The sequence below is a fragment of the Spodoptera frugiperda genome, chromosome 11, assembly GCF_023101765.2.
Source record: "Spodoptera frugiperda isolate SF20-4 chromosome 11, AGI-APGP_CSIRO_Sfru_2.0, whole genome shotgun sequence".
In the NCBI taxonomy this organism is placed as follows: Eukaryota; Metazoa; Arthropoda; class Insecta; order Lepidoptera; family Noctuidae; genus Spodoptera; species Spodoptera frugiperda.
This window is the reverse complement of record NC_064222.1, coordinates 9,043,600-9,065,460: the sequence shown is the minus strand read 5'-3', so window position 1 is coordinate 9,065,460 and position 21,861 is coordinate 9,043,600. Positions and strand designations below refer to the sequence as shown.

The 21,861-nt window shown below is 39.2% G+C and overlaps 3 protein-coding genes across 5 annotated transcripts in view; 1 reads left to right on the top strand and 2 right to left on the bottom strand.

Annotated features, from left to right (window-relative positions):
• Positions 1-21,861, bottom strand: part of LOC118275113 (apyrase-like) — a 235,522-nt gene that overhangs the window by 59,584 nt on the left and 154,077 nt on the right. The window lies entirely within an intron of this gene.
• The window catches only part of LOC118274759 (uncharacterized), a 380,866-nt gene that overhangs the window by 223,270 nt on the left and 135,735 nt on the right, over positions 1-21,861 (bottom strand). The gene's annotated exons all lie outside the window — the stretch shown is intronic.
• Positions 5,763-15,750, top strand: LOC118274763 (uncharacterized). 2 transcript variants are annotated; one of them, XR_007705721.1, is made up of 7 exons: positions 5,763-5,990; positions 11,522-11,678; positions 12,460-12,577; positions 12,974-13,108; positions 13,547-13,760; positions 14,526-15,024; positions 15,173-15,750. XR_007705721.1 is itself a non-coding variant. In XM_050696751.1 (6 exons), the coding sequence occupies exons 1-6, from the start codon at positions 5,831-5,833 to the stop codon at positions 14,678-14,680; spliced, it is 939 nt and encodes a 312-aa protein (XP_050552708.1). In that variant the 5' UTR covers positions 5,784-5,830; the 3' UTR covers positions 14,681-15,750. The 2 variants fall into 2 exon arrangements, 1 of the variants encoding a protein (XP_050552708.1); XM_050696751.1 differs by having other exon boundaries at positions 5,784-5,990; positions 14,526-15,750.

Sequence of the window (21,861 nt, the reverse complement as noted above, 5' to 3'; positions counted from 1 at the left end):
CGATTGTTTCATGTCCGGCCCATTAATGCCTAATCCCTCTGACATACCCAGGTACTTGTAAGTATCATTTGCGGAGAGCGCTCTTAGTTTTGTGAAATCTGAGAGTTCTAGACCCTCAGATTCCACAATCCCTCCTCGCTTCACATGCATGACAGCACATTTATCTACTCCAAATTCCATTCTGATGGAACTACTAAATTTTTCAGTTATTTTCAGTAGTTCCATCAGTTGTTTGTTATTTGGAGCAAACAACTTGAGGTCATGAGTAAAATTATTATTATTAAATGTATACACTTTTTTGAAAATCATCCAATGGCGAAAATCCTAAGGTGAGAGGGAGTGTATATATAGGTATAGTACGTATAAAGAAAATTACTAACCTATTTAAAAAAAAAACTACTTCTGACGTCATATTCAATGATTAAATTAAGTAGCAAAGCCTTATATTGACCTCTGGATGGCCTTATTACAAGCATTAAAAAAAGTAAACAGACCACTGATTGAGTTTAGTGCAAACAACTGAAATCATCTAAACAAATACTATATGTTTTTGGTTCTCGCTAGACGAGTAGCCGAGTGACATAAACGATACTCGAATCGAAACAAATCGAGAACTCAATGCATTGACATTGACACACGACAAATTATGTTTTAGCTTATCTCAAGGTCATATAATGATTGTTCAGAATAGAATTATTTCAGGATATCATTCAGAATGATTCTAATTGAGTAATGTTTAAGGGTAGGAAAGTCATGCTTCGGCACGAGAGACGGCGAGTAAGGGTAACTGCCGCCCAATCAGAACGCCAGTGCGCCTCAAAGAGCCATCAGACTACCACAGATGGGGCCCAGTAGAGCTGATCCCTGATCAGGAACTGCAGACTACAGAAGTCATTAAATGGTTTTACCCCCTCAAAAACAGCTTGCTTACTTACTTAATAACGCTTAAGGGTAGGAAGGTTATGCTTACCTGAAATTCCTAACCCCCAAAGGTAATGCACTTGTAACGCCTCCGATGTGTTTAGTGTCTATGGGCGGCGGCGATTGCTTATAATCTGTTGATGTGTCTGCTTGTTTACCGGCTTATACCATAAAAAATCATGACTACAATCACGTGTTTAAATATAATTCACTTCCTTTGGGAATTAAAAGATGTTTAGTAAGTAATGTAATGAACAATTAAAATAACCTTCAATATACATAATTATACCTATGTCTACATACGTCACTTTCAAAAGCGATAAAAATATTATTATTAAATAAACTTATTGTACTGGCTTTGGCATTTAAATTTTCCAGTAAATTTTGTAAACTGGTTTGGTATGACGCATTTATAGGCCGAGTATTGGCTAAAAAAATAAACAACACCTACTTTTTTTTTGTTTTGGCCGAGTAAAGTACAATTTTTTCCCACTTGGCCGGTAAACTAGTTTGCATTCCGGATAATGGAAAGCAGTAGGCATCCACTCGAGTAGCATTTCTACATATATTTGAGTTTATTTTGTAGAAACCCGCTTAAAACGGCGTTTGATCCTAGGACCAGGGGCCTTAGTCTGCTATTACAATTGTGTCAGAATGATCGATCACTGAGCAGTGCAAGAGGGACGGAGCTATGTAGATTGTATAGCTCCTTCCCTCTTGCACTGTTCAGTGATCACCATTCTGACACAATTGCAATAGCAGACTAAGGCCCCTGACCAGTTGTAGCTATAGTAGTCTCAGCTGGGAGCCACACTCGCCATTGTACAATGCACGTAACCAATCTACTCATAGTCGGTGACTGATCGCAAATGAACACAAGGAAGAAATAAAATGTAGAATTAAAGCTGTATAAGCACTGTATACAAGCTGAATTTTTTCGAAAACCCGAAAATAGCCCAGTAATACTTTTTTTTTAAATGTGCTACTCATGCTCATACCTGACTATTGTATGCCCAAAGTGCTGGACATAGTTGATCTATTTCATTATTTAAGTCCTGTAATTATGTTCAATCCCATGGTCCACAATAAAGAATTTTGAATTTGAATTTGTAAGTATTTATAATAGAAGAATCTATGCATAGGTTTTCTTTTTGAGGGGAGAAAATCAACAAATGACTTGTTAGACTCTTACTGACTACCGAGGCAGAGCTGAGAGTGGCGGTGCGCTGGATGGGCGCCAAGAACACCGCCCCGGGACCCGACGGATTGCCTGGGAAGGCGTGGGTCCTGGCTTCGGAGACTCTCAGGCCTCGACTAATTGGTCTTTTCAGCGCATGTTTGGAGAGGGGCCAGTTCCCGCTATCATGGAAGGCGGGTAAACTGGTCCTCGTGAAGAAGCCAGGGCGCCCTGCGGACTCTCCGTCCGCGTACCGGCCCATCGTGCTACTCGACGAGGTGGGAAAACTATTTGAAAGAATAATTTCAAACCGCCTCGTCGCGCACCTGACGGGAACAGGGCCGGACCTCGCGGACGGCCAGTTCGGCTTCCGCAGAGGGCGCTCTACGGTGGATGCCATCATGCGCGTGAGGGACCTTACGACGGGGTCTGCAGTATCCAGGGGTAGGGTCGTCGTGGCGGTGTCTTTGGACATCGCCAACGCCTTTAACTCTCTGCCCTGGAGCTGCATTTTGGAGGCACTGCGATATCATCGGGTGCCTACCTATCTCCGTCGTATAGTCGAGGCTTATCTGACGAACAGATCTGTCATCTACCCCGGTCACCGAGGTGAGTGGAACCGGCGAGAGATGTCGCGCGGTGTTCCACAGGGATCGGTCCTGGGACCGCTCCTGTGGAACATAGGCTACGACTGGGTGCTGCGCAACGACCTCCCGAGCGGCGTCAGCGTGGTTTGCTACGCTGATGATACGCTAGTGCTAGCAAGCGGGAGGTCGCACCAAATGGCGGCTGACTTGATGACGAGAGCGGTTGCGATAGTCGTTGCAAGGATCCGGCAGCTGGGACTCGAGGTGGCGCTTCATAAGTCCGAGGCCATGTGTTTTTATGGCCGCGGGAATGCGCCACCTCCGGGTGGGTTCCAGATCATGGCAGGAGGGGTTTCCATCGGCATCGAGGTGACGATGAAGTACCTGGGACTCGTCCTCGACAGTCGGTGGAAATTCAAGGAACATTTTCGACGTTTGGCTCCCAAGTTTGAATGGACGGGGGCTGCTCTTAAGCGGCTCCTACACAACCTCGGGGGACCAAACGCCTCCTGCCGGAGGTTGTACGCGGGGATTGTGCGGTCCATGGCCCTCTATGGGGCCCCAGTGTGGGCGCCAAATTTACGGCGACGACCAGCTCGTGCGCTGGTTTCATCCCAGAGGGTCATGGCCATTCGGATGATCCGTGGATACCGCACGATCTCCGGGGAGGCGGCTAACCTCCTTGCCGGATCACCGCCGTGGGATCTGGAGGCGAAAGTGCTCGCGCACGTATACAGCCTACGTGCGGAGGTGCATCGCCGGGGTGAAAGTCCACTGCCGCGCCAGATTAGTGCGTGGCGGGATGAACTCCGGCGCGATCTCATGGCGGAATGGAAACAACGACTGTCGCAACCGAGGGCTGGGCTCGCTGTTATAGCAGCGGTAAGTCCCCTCTTTGAGGAGTGGCTAGAGAGGCGTCACGGCGTCCTCACCTACCGCCTGACGCAGGTGCTTACTGAACATGGAAGTTTCGGTAGGTACCTGTTTCGGATTCGGCGGGAGGAAACGCCCGGGTGTCGGCATTGCGTGGACCACCCGGAGGACACGGTGGAGCATACAGTAGCGGTGTGCCCTGCATGGGCTGAGCACCGCCGTGTCCTTAGGGATGTGATCGGCGACGGTGACCTCTCGCGTCCGGCTTTGGTTCAGGCCATGGTGCGGAGCGAGGGGGAATGGGACGCCGTCTCCTCCTTCTGCGAAGCAGTTATGCTAGCTAAGGAGGAGGCGGAGCGCGTGAGGGAACGATCCTCCTCACGCCCCAGCCGCCGCAGAAGACACTCCGGGCGTCGGGGATCGCGTGACGATCTCCGGCCACCGTAAGTGCGGGTCTGCGGACGGCGAGCAAGGGTAGCTCGCCGCCCGACCAGAACCAGACCCGTGCGTACGGCGCGTCGCGTTCCGCGCGCGCCTCAAAGAGCCAGACCACCACAGATGGGGCCCAGTAGGGCTGATGCCTGATCCGGAGCTGCGGACAACGTAAAAGGTTACCGGGGCTCCGGCTCAAAGCAGGAGAAGGAACGGGGTGGTTTTTAGTCAGTAAGAGTCTGACACTCCCTCCCGCCTCACCCAAGGCGGGAGAAGTCATTGGATGATTTTCCCCCTCAAAAAAAAAAAAAAAAGACTCTTACTGACTAGACTTTACATGTATGTGTCTACAATACTTGAATGTTCAATTATCAACATTGTACAATTAAATTCTTCGTAATGTTACGTTTCTTAATGACCTTACAAAGGTCTAGGTTATCTAATTATTGTTATGCTAGGCTCCAATGTACAATTGACAAAGTTAGCGGTAAAAATTTTGCTACTGTAAACTTTGCCGATGTTTTTTTTTTTTAATAAACGATGCCCCACATTAGGACTCTCACTCTTGTGTCGTAGGTGCGTTTACAAACATACAATTTCACATACACATGACATCCAGACCCGGAACAATAATCTGTGGATTACACAAAGAGTTTTTCCGTGCGGGAATCGAACCCGCGACACGTTGCACTGCAGCGAGTTGCCCAGTCACCGCGCCAACTGTGCAGTCACGTGTCATAGTAGGAGTACCTAATAGGATGTGAGCACACGCACCAATTACCCTCCTTCTCAATCTTACCAATCCTCGATTCCCCAACAACCCTTAGATTTTTAACCCCCAATAACGCACTTGTTTACGCCTATGGTGTTTTGGGTGTCCATGGACGGTGGCGATTGCTTACCATCAGGTGATACGTCTGCTCATTTACCGGCTTATACCGTAAAAAAACCAATGTCTCAAACCGGTCCATTTACAATTAAAAATCTCCAAAATTATACCATTTTAGTATCTGATAAAAATCAGTCTAGTGTTCTTTATCCAAAAAATGCTTTGTGAATTTGCAACTCGAATAATTAAGCTAAAACAATAATAAAAATATATAAGGTCACGGTTGCATAAAATAAGCACTTATCAAAACTATTCAAGTCTTAATAATTTAAGAGGACATATTACAGTTTTAATTAGAGAACCAAACCAGTTAAATTCACAAAAGTAAAATTATAACCAACAATTAATATCTCTTTGATTTTTTTAAAGGGTATACAGAGGTGGACTTTCTGGATAATTCCCATTATGGTCGATGCTTGGTGAGGTTGCGGACGTGACTAGTGGCTCCGGATAGGAAAAGCTTGGCTTTGGCTAAGTTAGTAAGAGTCTAGCGGCTGTTTTCAGCAACCATCTCTTATCAAAATTTTGCTTAGCAGGAGGAAGCGCCCAAACTAACCTCTTCCTTGTTCTCTTACGTGTTACTTATAGGTCAGTGAATCAAAAATGTCGTGAAATGTCTCTTACTTTAGCTTAGAATTTCATGACTCCCTCTAGCCGCCCTATGCGAGAAGACGATAATTAAATGATGAGTTTTCTACCTATATTTTTTTTAAACACCACATCTTTTTATTTTTTTTATCCTCGGGACCACGAGCGAAGCCACTGGCAGAAACTAGTCAACATAAATCGTTACCGAGTTCCTCCAACTCTGTAGTCGATTGTCGCTTTTGCAGCTACTAAGAGTAGAACAACTTTAAACACCTTACATCGTACGAGTTGATATAAGTCATTAAAATTTTGCTGTCCAGTTCAGTTTTTGATTGGCTCCCAAACAGTGTGGTCGGTTGCAAAATGGAAAGTTTAAGCGACCGTATCTTAAGGTTTCGACCTAATACTTTGCTTGAAGTGAGAAAAGAATTGAACTTGGATAAACCGGGACGAATTGAGGAAGCCATCGATATCTTGGAGGACTGGGTGCAAAAGCAGCCGCATTTCGCTAAGAAGGATTTTCGTGAGTTTTTTTTTCTGGATTTTTTTTTTTTGGTTTATTTGCTATAATTTGAGTACAGTGTGATGAGTGCCTCGTTAGTACAGTGGTTGTAACTGCGACCGTCGAGTAATAGATTTTGGGTTCGATTCCTAGATTAGTACTAAGTGTTTTTTTGTAAATTCAAGTCTTTTCGGTTTCGAGCATTGGGATTGTGCCTGGTATAGTTAAGCAATAGAGTCACAACTACATGGGCTTTAAATAATAAACATTTTGTTTTGAGTGCTGTATCTATTAAATATGTATGTATTTAAGTATAATATATTATTGTATGTACCTATTTGTACCATACATCTATCTATTGGTCCATTAGGTATTAAGTAGTTTTTATCAAAATTTTCCTGTCAGTCAAACACGTTTGCACTTACCATAATGTCTCCGCAACACCTAAAGGTTGACAAGAAATAATGCCTTATATGCAATATAATGTATTAATATTGTGCAATAAGTTGGATTATAATATGTGACAATATGTTTTGTTAATTTATTTTAAAAGATTAGTATTGTATTTCTTTTCAAAGCCATAATTATTATGGTATCGAATTGTATGTAGGTAAGATATTTTGTCGTCCGACCCGGAGCTGCGGACTGCCTAGCGAGTCACCGGGGCTAATACGGCTCGAAAAGTAGGAGCAGGAACAGGGTGGTTTTTAGTCAGTAAGTGTCTGACACTTTTGTCCGCGTTCTCGTCAATGACTTCTTTTGCCTCGCCCAAGGCGAGAATCATTGAATATTTTCTCGATCCCTTAAAACGAAGATATTGTGTCGTATTATAAGTAACAATAACAAGGAAATAATAGAGTAACTTTTATATTATTATTACTAGCTTCTGCCAACGGTTTTGTCCGCGTTCTCGTGGAATAAAAAGAGGCCTATATGTTATTTCAGACCATAATCTACCCTTGTTCCAAATTTCATCTCGATACCTTCAGCCGTTTTGACGTGAGGAAGTAACAAACAGACAAACATACATAAAAACTTTTGCATTTATAATAAGGATTAGGTATAGATCTAAACAAAATCACCAAATAGATATATTTTCTCACGAAATAATATAACAAACGTCATAGCTTTGGATATTTAATTAGATATAATTTATTGTCAGAGGTAGCTATAAAACGGGAGATTCCGGGTTCGATAATCTTTAGATTTTTTTTTGAAAGGTATTTTAGCAAGAATAGGTACATTCTCACGATAAGCAATAGTTACTATTGTTTTAATTTTATTGGTACAAAATATGTGTTAATTATTACTTAGGTACGTAATTTTTAATTAGGTTGTCAATGTTTCTACGAGTATTGTGTCGATGGTAGAGTGACAAGTTAGGCATTCAATTATTGTATTAAACAAAAATATTATTAGGGTTTTGTTAAAAAAGTCATTAATAACATGGGATCTGGTATTAGGTCGTTCCTTTGTTTGCGGATGCTTATCCATCGGATATGTGACGGCTAAGCTGTGAAACAAATGTGACCGTTTCTACCGATACTAAGCTACGTAGCTATGCGAGTAAGATGTGCTATGAAGATGCGCCGCCGCAAAGCAACTGTGCAAAAATGTGCAGCTCGAGTATGCGATGCAGCGATAGTAGGGAAGCCATTCATAGCACATATTCCTAGCTCACATCTTTTCATATAAAAAACATAAACATGATTCCGCTTCCACTAGTGCTAAGCTATGTATAGTAATGAATATGATTAGCAGAAGTCAAACGCATTCACTGTAACATAGCAAAGTACATTTCTGGTGGAAAAGCAAACTTAATGTCCGTCTGGTAGATTAATTAAAAACATAACAAACGTGTATTTTTTTTTCTTACAGAATTAAATACTTTAGACGATATATTGATTTGAAATATTAATTAATTTATTCAATCTTTAATATTAAAGATTAATCTTTAAGATTGAGTGTAGATACACAATCCAATTAAACAGTGGTATATAAAAATCATAATTATGACATCACGATTTGCTGCATTTTATATAAAGTCAAAGTCAAATCATTTATTCCAATTAAACCATATAATTAGGTAGGTACTTTTGAAACAAAGAAGGAAATAAACAATAGTCTGTCAGTCAGTGAAGCTAGCTTCACTGCGGATATACCACGGTGACGGTGACGAAGCTAGCTTCACTGACGGAGAGACTGACACTACTTTGACTGACAGACTATTATTTATATCCTTCTTTGTTGTATACCGTGGTGCCTAGGTACCGAAGGTAGGTATAGGATACCGTGAAGTAAAAATAAACCTTTTTAAAAGATATACAAGGTTAAAAACATTACAAACTTTTGTTAAGAATAAGTTTATTTAACCGTCCATTACATTTTGAATGTTTATTTTTGAATAATAACAATTAATGCATTGTCGTAAAATTAATTAAATGCAATAATTAATTATAATTATTGTCAATCGTTTCAACTTAATTTTTGTGCATTTTAATGACTTTGTTTTGAAAAATAACAATGTGATTGTTCATTTATAATATCCTTGTACGATTCATAAATTTTGCAATGAAGAAAATAAACAAATATTAGTGTGGGAGAGCAATGCTTCGGCACGAATGGGCTGCCTTGAAAGGAGTAATAATACCACGGCCTCGCAGAAAACCGATGTGAAACAACGTTTGCGTTGTGTGAGTGATGAGGTTACCGGAGGCCCAATTATCCCTCTTCACAATCCCCGATTCCCTAACAACCCTTATATTCCTAATCCTTACAAGGCCGGCAAAACACTTGTAACGCCGTTGTTGCGGGTGTCCATGGGCGGCGGCGATTGCTTACCACCAGGTGATCCCTCTGCTCGTTTAGACTTACCTATACTAAAAAAAAGACGGTACAAATCCATAAAATTTACTTTACAACATCATAAATCATTATTATCTTAATCGTTGAATATTTTAATTATTTTTAATAACTTCTGGGCCTAAAAAACAAATGGAAGAATATACAGAGTGTTTCGTACAAACATATGAAATAATACCACCGGTAATGATTGGGTTGATTTTTTTTTTGTTTTTGTTTTGAGTGCGTTTATAAACATACAATAGTTGACACACATATTATTATGACACCCAGACCCGAAACGACATGTTACATTATATTAGGTGTATCGGATATTTGACTTTAAAGAACGCATTTAGGCCGCGTTTCCATTGACGCGGAGCGGGGCGGAGAGGAGCTTAGCGGTGCACGAATTCTTTTAACTACACATGTGAGTATAGCCGTATAGATTATAGAGTTGTTATTCAAATATTTTATGAGAGATTTATTTTTAAGGAAAACCTTTGACTAAGCCAAGTTTAAATGTCTATACAATATACTTCAATGACAAAATAATATTATTTAATATTTATACGACACACCTGTATAATCCTAATAAATATGTGATTAATTACAACCTCACGATCAACCATGTTCCTAAACAATTTATGCGAATATTTTTTTTTTTACATATTTTTTTTACATTTTATTCATAGTTGTTAGCTCAAGTTGATCGCCTAAGGTCACAATTGTAACCTTCAGAAAAGGTGAAACCTAGTAAAGACCTTCTAACCAGTTTCATTTGCAAATATTCTTGTCTTTTTAAATCTAGATTAAGTCTGAATGTAAACCAGATATATTCAGAATGTGTTCCAATGTTTAGTAATCATGTCTAAGTTACTGCGGCCCAGCTCCGTACCATTACCGGCGCTCGGATTGGTCGGTTTATTCGAGCCGACCAATCAGAGCGCGCTCACGTTTGGATTACTTTCAACGTAAAGCAAACTTGGACTAAGGGCACTGAGCAGAGCGCTTGCTCTTGAATCCAATCTTAATGTCAATGCAATTTCAATCCAATAAAATATCAATAATTATTCAATGTCAAAGACAAACCCAATCCTACTGTTAAATGTAGCATTCAGAGTACGGAATATAAAGCCAAACTTTATGCGAATATTTTTTAGTTCATTTAATATCCACGCGTTACGGATGCAATGGTGCTTTTTCAAAATGGGAAAATCATCCAATGACTTCTTCCAGTTGGGCAAATATTCTTGTCTTTTTAAATCTAGATTAAGTCTGGTAAACTAGATATATTCAGAATCTTTCCAATGAGTAATCATGTCTAAGTTACTGCGGCCACAGCTCCGTACCATTACCGCGCTAAGATTGGTCTTTATTCGACCGACCATATCAAGCGCCGAACGTGCTCACGTTTGGATTACTTTCAACGAAAAGCAAACTTGGACTAAGGGCACTGAGCAGAGTGCTTGCTCTTGAATCCAATCTTAATGTCAATGCAATTTCAATCCAATAAAATATCAATAATTATTCAATGTCAAAATTATACAAACCCAATCGTAGCTGTTAAATTAGCATTCAGAGTACGGAATATAAAGCCAATCTGAACGCCATTTAGTTCATTTAATATCCACGCAATACGGATGCAATGGGTGCTTTTTTTAAAGGGGGGAAAATCATCCAATGTCTTTTTCCGCCTTGAGCGAGGCGAGGAGTGTCAGACTCTTACTGACTAAAAACCACACCGTGCCTATTTCTACCCTTCAAGCCGGATCCCCGGTAAACCCGCTAGGTAGTCCGCAGCTTCGAATGAGGCATCAGCCCTATTGGGCCACATCTGTATGCAATGGGTGCTAGTGTTGCAACATAAGATTACCTTTTACAATATCAATGTCGATCGATAATTGGATTCAAGAGTAAACCTCCGAGTAGAAACGGGGTGGTATTTAGTTAATAAGAGTCTTATGCTCCCTCAAGCCTCACCCAGGGCAAGAGGATTATTTTGATGATTTTCCTTCCTTAAAAAAGGCACTCTATATTAAGCAATGACTTTATTTTTAATCTGAGAATGAGTGTAAAACCTGTATTAACAAAATTTATTACTTAGCAAAAAACCATAATGCCAAACCAGTTGCAGCTTGAATCAATAGGTTATTTCCTGTTGTATTTTGTGTCATTTTATTATAACTTTAGTGAGACATACTAAATTAATTGGCTTACTCTCGCAGTATCGCGTCGTGTTTCGAATGCTACTCACGAATATGAGCCCGTTTGTTTTTTAAGGTGGGAATGCCTTCTCCCGCCTTGGGCGAGGCGAGCGGGAGTATCAGACTCTTACTGACTATAAACCACCCCGTTCCTACTCCTGCTTTTTGGAGTCTCAGTAAACCTGCTAAGTAGTCCGCGGCTCAGGAATATAAACCTCTAGCATGGCAAGCCATTGCAAGCAACTAGGCGAGTTCCTCGTCAAATAGTTACAGCTTACTCACAGCTGATTACATAATTTATTTATTTTATTTATTTATTAAGTGTCACCAACATAAATACAGCAATATTGCACAATAGAAATAACAGTTACATACAAACTACCTTAAGCTTATCTGTATTTACAATTATAGGTAACCACAGCATGCGTATTATGATTTTAAGTTTAAAATAATATTAAAAATATTTTTATAATAATAAATAATTTTGTATTTTATTGGTTACAGCTCGAGAATACCTAGAAAGGTTCATAATTATATCAAAAGGTTTAGTGGAGAGAGCGAAAGAGAAGTTGGATAAATTATGTACCTTCAAAACCTTGATGCCAGAATTCTTCAGTCCCATCGATGTCAAGAAAGAATTGGAACCGATACATCAAATTATGTGAGTACTTCTATGATATAACTAGCAAACCCGGCGAATTCCGTTTCGCCACTAATGATTTTCCCTGTTTTCCTGCTGTTCTCTTGATTTTTTTTCTAAATTGTCGTCACTACACACCTCACGGAGCCTGAGACCTTTCCAACGAATGCAAAACCGTGAAAATGGTTTCGAGCTTTCTGGAGTTATAGTGTGAGGAAGGAAAAGGCAACTTATTTTTTATTATAGTTTTTTTTTCTGTCGACTGCCAATTTTATTGGTGGAGTGATTATTAGCGAGTGAGTATTACTAGGTTTTTCAGTTTATCGAAAATTTCATAGAATTAGCACGGATTCTTTATGTGTGCCCCATATACGGCAATAGACTAACTCCCTATTACATCCGACTTATAATATTAATGGTGAAATGTGGGTTACATAGTACAGTAGCATCACGTGCCGTAATGTGCACCTTTGCCTACCCCTTAGCTGAGGATAAAAAAAAAAATTTCAAAGTATTAACATAATTGTTTAATAAAACACATTAGCCACAACACCAAATTTTCTGAAGGTGTCTTTCAAACCAAACCAAACCAAATTAGACAATAAAAAAGAATACCATTGTCCTCAAGTGGACATACGTCATACGTATCTGACGAAGTAGATTCATCATCCTCATCATCAGCCGAGAGACGTCCACTGCTGAACAAGGCCTCCCCCTCAGTCCTCCACGTAGAACGTCATGCGATCCCCGACGCCCGGATACAAAGACACCTAGTTAAATTATTCTCTTCTGTATATTCCAGTCACACAGCACATATCCCAGAAATGACTCCTCAGTATACCAGGGTCTACATCGCCAAGCTTGTCTCCGAAAACCTGGAGTCTTCATACGTGTTCAGCTACTACAAATACTTGACTGCGGTAAGTTTTTTACACTTCATTTTTTATCAATACCGTAAAATCGGGTATGTTTGACACTAAGGGGTCATTTTGACCAAATTTTTTGACCGATGTAAAACTAATATAGTTTACGTTTGTTAGTTATTCACTGGAGAAATAAATTAAGGGTTTATTAAATTTGTTGCAAAAGTTTACTTGTTATGCTTTTTCTCCTAAACTGCTCTACCAATTTTGATGAGTTCTCACAAAGAGATAGACGAAATTTTAAAATTGGTTGCTTTATAATCTTAGAAAGTACCTACGCATATATACTAACCACGCACCCATGCATGAGAAGTAAAGTCTTAAACCTCCTAGGTATAATGAATAGGTTTGATGCTTATGTGCTCAAAAACATGTTTTTGCTTTTAATTTCAGCTCAGTGAATACATGCTGCAGGCTGAATACTGTGCCGGTTTCGAAATTATTTTGGATTATACGCAAATCAATATCCTGAGCTTCGTCACCAAGATCAATCCTATAGAGCTGAGGCAAATTATCACTTTGATGACTGTAAGTACCGTTGTGTATTTTTTTGAGATTGTCATTAGGTATCTAATGACTTTTCACGCTTTGTGCGAGGCGAGAGGTAGTGTCAGACTTTTACTGACTATAAACCACCCCGTTCCTACCGTCCCCCGTGCCTTTAAAGCCGGACTCTCGGTAAACCCAGTATGCTACTCGACCTTTGCCACAATTTTACTATATTAACAGCAATTAGAAATGAGTGTAGACATAAAACTTTATTTAAATAAACCGCATTCTAAATTTCATATGCGCCTTCTCCATTTTTTAAGTCGGGTTTTTTTACCTAAAACCTCCCAAGTCTGGAAAATACTATGCTGATAAACCACATAAAAATCGGTTCAATTGAAAAATAACCATTACAATGAGGTCATATAGGTATAAAATGTCTAAATCACATTTTAAATTGTTCTTTATAATTTCCAGGAAGGCTATGGCTGTCGGATAAAGAGCATCCACGTGATCTCGTCCTCCAAGATGATAGATACTTTAATATCATTGCTGAAACAAGTCTTCAGTGCTAAAGTTGCTGACAGAATACATTTGCATAAGACTGCTGATACCTTGAGCGATTTTATTCCTAAAGAAATCATGCCATCAGACTATGGTGGCAAGGAGAAATCTGTTTTGGAGTTGAATAGTAAGTATTTTGGAAATAATTTAAATAAAAAAATAAAGACATTTATAATCAATATTGAGAGTCATACTAAATTAATGGAGAAAAGCTGTAGATACTATTTTGAGTCACAGAGGACAGTCTCACGATAGTTATTATAATAATACAACTGCAGTAATTAAAATTGATCTCACAATGTTAGATGTCTGAACTAAGAAAATCCTGTACCGCAGGCGAGAGGATATCTAAACATGATTCTTATACTACTACTTATTTCTATAAACACAAATACTTACAATACATTCTCATGAGGCATAGGCAGTAGTACAAATATTCATTGTGAAATATTTGTAAGCGCCTGTACCCAAATAATAGCAATACACATATTCAGAAATACACGTAATTCTGCAATTCAATCAATTTAGTTTTCATAAAAGTTATATTAATATTATACTCTGATTAAATCAGAGGACAACAACTTTGTTTTATAAAAGTTATATTCAACGCAGCTTGATGCCTTTTATCCCCGAAGGGGTAGGCAGAGGTGCATAATACGACACGTAATGCCGCTATACAATGTACACCCACTTTTCACCATATATGTTATAATTCCCATGTAATAGGGAGGTGAGGCTATTTACTTGTGAGGCTATTTACTTGAAAGTTATGTTTAAAGGGTAAAATTAATAATTATACTCTTATCAAATCAGAGGATAGTACCTTGACTAGACTAGCTGCTGCCCGCAGAAATGAAATCACTAAATTAAACAAACATTTTTTACATTACAGGAGATTGGGTGGAAGCGATAAACTCCAAAGAGTTTCAGGAGTACATGAGCGTGATGAACAAAGCAAACACCATCGAATCATGCAGACAATCCAGCAAGTTCACTGAGAACTATGTCGGAATGCCCGGCTCATTCAGAGCTTTGAGTGTGGACTAAAACATGTTTTTAAAAATCTTTGTAAATTACTAGCTTCTACCAGGGGCTTCACCCGCTTTTCCATGGGATAAAAAGTGGCCTATGTGTTTTTTCAGACTATAATCTACCGCTGTTCCAAATTTCATCTCGATCTCTTCAACTGTTTTGACGTGAAGGAGTAACAAACAAACACACATACAAACTTTTACTTTTATTGTATTGGTAGGATAAAATTATATCTCGTGGTAGAATCAAATCAACCAATGCATCCATAGTCTAGTGTTTGGTCTACAATGTTAATACAGTACGATGTTCCAACTATGGGACCTATTAGGCACCGCAAAAGTACTAACAAGAATAAAAAGGCATTATTATTAGAACTTGAGACGGGATATTTACCATGTTTATTAATTTCGATGAGTTTCCGATATTTCAAATATATAGTAAATATCCCGTCTCAAGTTCTAATAATAGTGTTAGTGACCATGTCAGTTTAAAAACTTATATAAATAGACATTTTAATGATGTTGTTTGTTATCCAATAGATAGGTCCAATCGGCCATAATAATGTTACAGTCAGTAGCTAATTATCCACACATTTTGGATTGGGATAGGCTATTCATATCGGCCCTTAGTCTTGTATAAAGATTCACATTAAGTACTAAAGAGCATTGAGAATTGCAATCAGAACTTCGCTCCTAAGACTCACTTTTGCACGCGCCTCAAAGAGCCATAAGACCACCACAGATGAGGTTCAGTACGGCTGACGCCTGATCCGGAGCTGCGGACTACCTAGCTCGTTTACCGGGGGTCCGGCTCGAAAAGCAGGGGTAGGAACAGGGTGGTTTTTAGTCAGTAAGAGTCTGACATTCCCTCTCGCCTCACCCAAGGCGGGAGAAGTCATTGGATGATTTTCCCCCTTAAAAAAAGGACTCACACTGCTCTCATCAAAATGTTTTTATCATGGAAGTGGTTTGTATTATAGAACAATTAGATTAATATAAAAAATAAATTGTACATAATAAATAAATAAATAAATTGGAAGAGGTGATATATATTATTTAAGTGCCAAATAAAGGAATATTATTTAGTATTTTTGTTTCATTTAACACTTTGACTGCCAACAAAATTCTGTTGAAGGCAGATCACTATTACCCCCACGGCCTTCAAGATGGTTTTCCACCAGAGCTGTGCTATGCTGTGAGATAATAGCTAAACTGTGAAATTATGTGACCGTTTCCACTCATACTAAGTTCTGTAGCTGTGTGAGTAAGATGTGCTATGAAGATGTGCCGCCGATAAGTAGCTGTGCTAAGAAGATGTGCAGCTCGAGTATGTGATGTATCAATAGTACACACATCCAGGCTATGGATGTGTGTAATTGTGCATGTCCATTTCCACTACTCATTAGCTGAGTCCGTTTCCACCAGTGCTAAGCTATGTGTACAAATGATTATGATTGGTGTAAGCCAAACGCATCCACAGCAACGTTACATAGCACTTCTTTAGTGGAAAAGCACCCTTAAACTGTTCATTTAATCATTCCATACTTTAAAACTTGTAAAAAGCAAAAGCAACTGCAACGCCACGCTTTTTATCCCCGAAGAGGTAGGCAGAGGTGCACATTACGACACGTAATGTCGCTATACAATATACACCCACTTTTCACCATTCGTGTTATAAGTCCCATGTAATAGGGGGTGAGCCTATTGCCATAATATACCGGGCACAATTCCAGACTCCGTGCTACTACTGAGAAATTTCCGAAAAACCGAAAAAAGTCTAGTAATACTTTGCTCGACACGGGAATCGAACCCGAGACCCCTTGTTCGTCAGTCGCACTTGCGACCACTCGACCAACGAGGCAGTCAAACTAGTAAACTGGTCTAATAAATGATTAATTCATGTGTTCAGTAATTACCATATTATTTCAATAGAATTATCTTATTACTTTATAAGAGGTAAATATGACATTGTATTAATAAGTATTTCCAGATACCTAGCTACTTCTATTTTTTTATGATATAAGTTGGTAAACGATCAGACGGATCACCTGGTGGTAAGCAATCGCTGCCGCGGGACTTCCAGCTAGTGCGGACGTGAAATGTGAGAACTTTCCGCCGGTGCGGGATATGACAGGACATTATAGTATTGGCAGGCTCAAAAGGCCCGCCACGCACTGTCTGAAAGTTTATTGAACGCATGTTTGGACCGCCACCGCACCAGGTGAAAGTAATACATTTTATTACCGCAGTGAAGGTGTTAAGGGTTGTTGGGGAATGGAGGATTAGAAAGGGGGTAATTTGTCCTCATCTGTTTAAAAAATCTCAACACTGTCAGCTTTATGCTACAATAGAGCATTTCTAATCTTTATAAAGATAAAACCATACTGGATAATGAGTATAGTGGGGAATAACATTGTTATACATAATAAATAACATAGACATCACGTGTAGTGTCACGTTTACGATCAATGCATTTATCAAGTTGTCCAGTTATGTTAAATGTGCAGGACCTAAGCACTCCGGTCGACCTTTTGCTTGATTTGACTTTAATGATACGTTCCGTACTGAGATAAAGTTTTTATTGTATGACTAGGTTTTGTTTGCGACGTTACTTATCACTTAGTAACATCACGCCTTTTATCCCCGAAGTGGTAGATAGAGGCGCGCATTACGGCACATATTATCACTGTACAATGTGCCCCCATTTTTACCATTTGTTTTAAAAGTCTCATGTAATAGGGGGCTTGTAGGACACGTTGTACTTTGTGTATCATAAATATTATAAAAAAATAATATAAAATAACTACTTTATAAAATAGGATCCACGCTTGGCAGGAGGGTTGGAGATAATAGTTTCAAATGTACAGGTTTATTAAATACGGCTGTCTGTTTTAAATCAGTCACTCAGCTCTTAGGACACCTGTGGGAAAAGAAAAAAAGGAGAACAAAATTTTCTCAACCCTGATAACATGGCCGCGTAATAAACAAACGGCATACAACGTTAAAACGTTATTTATAAGTTGTAATGACGTCTAAATGAAACTCGTTACAAAATACCGAAATGGCATAAGACATTAAGTCCTCAAATTCGTCCAATTTTGTGTTGTTTAGTATAAGTGTAATAGTAATACAAGTATTGTTATCTTATATGACAAAATTAAAAAATACGTGTTTAAAATTTTTCATTACCTTAACTGACGGACTAAGTAAAATTTTAATTTTTATACCCCGACATCATTCTATTAATTGGAAAATAAAGAACAAGTATAATATTAAATCCCAGACAGACTCCATGTAATTCACAGTAATAGATATGATTGATCTCAAGTTCAATTCTCGGGTCGAGGTCGGGCAAAGTATTATTGTATTACTGTATTTATATGTATATTTACTAGGTACTTGCAACATGGACTGCGGAACTGAACCCGGTACAAGGCCATAGGCTTACCCCCTCCTTTATAAAATATGATTGACTTAATTGATGTAGCTAGTTAGCTTTTACTAATTACGTAGGAGCTAATAGGTAATACGCAACGTATCGTGGATTCAAATACCGCTTAGTATATACATATACTACTAGGATTTTTTTTTAAGAGGTGAAAATCAACCAATTTCGTCTCTCTCCTTGAGTGAGGTGGGAGGGAGTGTCACTCTTATTTACTATAAATCACCCCGGTCCTACTCCTGCTTTTCCGCTAAGTATTCCGGAGCTCCGGATCAATTTGAGAATACTAGGGTAGTTAACTTTTTTTTAAATGTTATACTGGTAGATTATTTTCAAAATTTTGACATGTACCTATGTTTTAAACAAAATTAAATACTTTCGGCGATACATTGACTTGAAATATCGGGTGACGTCACGACTTAGGTACTACACACTCCTAAACTTTACTCCTTTTTTATATTTTCAGATTTGTTTGTTTTAGATTTATTTTTTCCTGCTCGCTTACGTAATTATCTTTTAATTGTCTTAGGGAAAAATTATAAAATTCTCACAGTAACCTACGTAATTAGTTGCAGTAGTTAATTTATCCAATTATTTAATAATTAAAACGGCTATTATTTCTCGATACGTAACATTTAAGTTTGTATGCCGTTTCTATGGCTAAATTCTGAACTGCTAGAAAGTAAAACTGTTTGCCGGAGTCTATGTTTCCTGATAGGTATAACCTGGGTGTCTTCAAAGCCCGAGTTAATAGGTTGCTTATGGGCAGTCGTGCTCTATCGTAGGCCGCGTCATCACTTACCATCAGGTGAGATAGCAGTCAAATGTCGACCCATCAATCGTAAAAAATAAATAAAAAAAAAACACTCTTAAGAGTCTATGATATGAGCCTGCCCTGCGTGGCTTGAAACTAAACGAGGTCCTTGTCAAACAGTTACCTGAGTATGCAGGTAAACATACAACAAAAACTGAAAAATAATCTAAGTGTAACAAACACTTTTACGCACAAACATACATACATACTGGACAAATATAACCTCCTTCTTTTTTGAAGTCGGTTAAAAAAGATTTCATATGTTGATAAAAAGATATTTAAAAAAATGTAGTTGCAGACAAAATTGCAGGCGAAAAGTTAGTTTATAGTCAAAAATATATTTATGCAAAATAATGTATTACCTAATAGTCCAGTCAAATAAGGTTAAATTAGGTAAGAATCTCGGAATGCGAGATACCCAGCTGTAATTTTGTATATACTTGTATATTGACCCCCTAAAACTTGTCTCAAAACCTACATAATATGGTAGGGTGTAAGCAACTCTTAAAATTCAGGGTCAAAGGTCCCAAAAATCGTTTTTTTGCGGTTTTTTGGATATATCTCATTTCTAATGGGCTTTTGGTATTTGCATTCAATACCAATATTGTAGAATACAAAATTCTCTACAACTTTTGTGTAAACTTTTTTTTATACGGTGAACCGTTTTCGAGATAGAGGGAGGAGAGAGCGCGGACACTGCACCTCTTCAAAAAAAATTTTTTTCATCTAAACTATCCGTGTTGGTTATCTATGGATAGGACATCTAGACACACGGCAGTGTGTCCGCCAAGTTCGAGCAAAAAAACCGACACACCGGCCGTGGGTTATATTACACGAACCATTTCGGGCCAAGTTCGACCCACCTATAACTCAAAATCTATTTTATCTACGCATATGAAATTTCTAGTATCTATCGAGGTCTACTTACTTATCTAAAATACAAAATTTCATTAATGTACCTATTGTAGATCTTGAGATATTGACGTCAGAAAATCGCTATTTTTACTATACACTCACTGACTGACTCACTCACTCACTCATCAAAAACCTAGACCACTTCCAATAGTCGTATTGACTTGAAATTTGGCATGGAGGTAGGTCTTTAGGTCAAGGTAAAGGAAAAAATCTGAAAATGGCCAAGTGTGAGTCGGTTTTAAAAATAATGAAGGTGTAAATTCATACCCCTAAGGAACTAAAACAAAAAAATTATCTATATCTTCCAATGGTCGTACCGACCTAAAATTCGTTACGAAGGTTTGTATTTAGTCAAAGTAAAGTAAAATAAGAAAAAAAGAAAATAAACCTTACAAAAATAAATGAAATCCCACCCAAAACATAAATGTGAAAGGATGCCAAGTTCGATAATATTGGAATGCTTCGCCTATAAAAGAAGTGAGATCTAAATAAGTACCAAGTTCCATACACAGACCTCAGTTAAAAATGATATAACTTGGCAAGTTTTAATAGAAAATTATATACTTGACTCATTGCGTTTAGTAGGTTTATAACAAAGTGTGTGAAAACTTGCCAACTTGTTATATCATTTTTAACTTCATTTTTCCAAATTAATTATTATGTTATCGGCTTACTCACGTAATGTTTTGACGAGGAACTCGACTAGTTTCAAGCCATGCTAGAGGCTCATATTCATGAGCAGCATTACGCGACACACGACGCGGCGATTGTCGCACTGCTACTCAATTTTCCACTTTGGAAGCGTCTATCTTTCAAACAATTGATTTTGACGAAAAATTGTTTTAGGAACCATTACGTATTTTTTAATGTTCTATCCATAGACAACCATCACTGATAGGTTAGACGAAAAAAAATTTTTTGAAGAGATGCAGTGACCGCGCACTCTCCGCCCTCTACATCGAAAACGGTTCACCGTATAAAAAAAAGTTTACGCAAAAGTTGTAGAGAATTTTGTATTCTACAATATTGGTATTGAATGCAAATACCAAATACCCATAGAAAATAAGATATTTTCAAAAAAGCGCAAACAAACGTTTTTCGGGACCTTTGGACCTTAAAATTTAATAGTTGCTTACACCCTACCATATGTAGGTTTTGAGACAAGTTTTAGGGGGTCAATATACAAGTATATACAAAATTACAGCTGGGTATCTCGAATTCCGAGGTGAAATACTAAATTGACTGGACTATAAACATAAATTCATAAACGAACAATATAAGATTAATTTCTTTAGCGAATTTTTTGTGATAACATTGTGAAATGTTTTCGTAATCCCTCTTATATAATATTTTTTGTCAATAATATGTTATGTTTTAGGTTGCTTATCCACCAGACATGTGCTATGCTACGTTTTTTTTTTTTTTTTTTTTTTAGGGTGGAAAATCATCCAATGACTTCTCCCGCCTTGAGCGAGGCGAGAGGGAGTGTCAGACTCTTACTGACTAAAAACCACCCCGTTCCTACTCCTGCCCGTCGAGCCGGAGCCCCGGTAAACCCGCTAGGTTGTCCGCAGCTCCGGATTAGGCATCAGCCCTACTGGGCCCCATCTGTGGTGGTCTGATGGCTCTTTGAGGCGCGCGCAGAACGCGACGCGCCGCACGCACGGGTCTGGTTCTGGTCGGGCGGCGAGCTACCCTTGCTCGTCGTCCGCAGACCCGCACTTACGGTGGCCGGAGATCGTCGCGCGATCCCCGACGCCCGGAGTGTCTCTCGCGACGGCTGGGGCGTGAAGAGGTTCTTTCTCTCACGCGCCCCGCCTCCTCCTTAGCTAGCATGACTGCTTCGCAGAAGGAGGAGACGGCATCCCAGTCCCCCTCGCACCGCACCATGGCTTGTATCAGTGCCGGACGCGAGAGGGCGCCGTCGCCGACCACATCCCTGAGGATACGGCGGTGCTCAGCCCACGCAGGGCAGACCGCAAGCGTATGTTCCACCGTGTCCTCCGGGCGGTCTTCGCAGTGA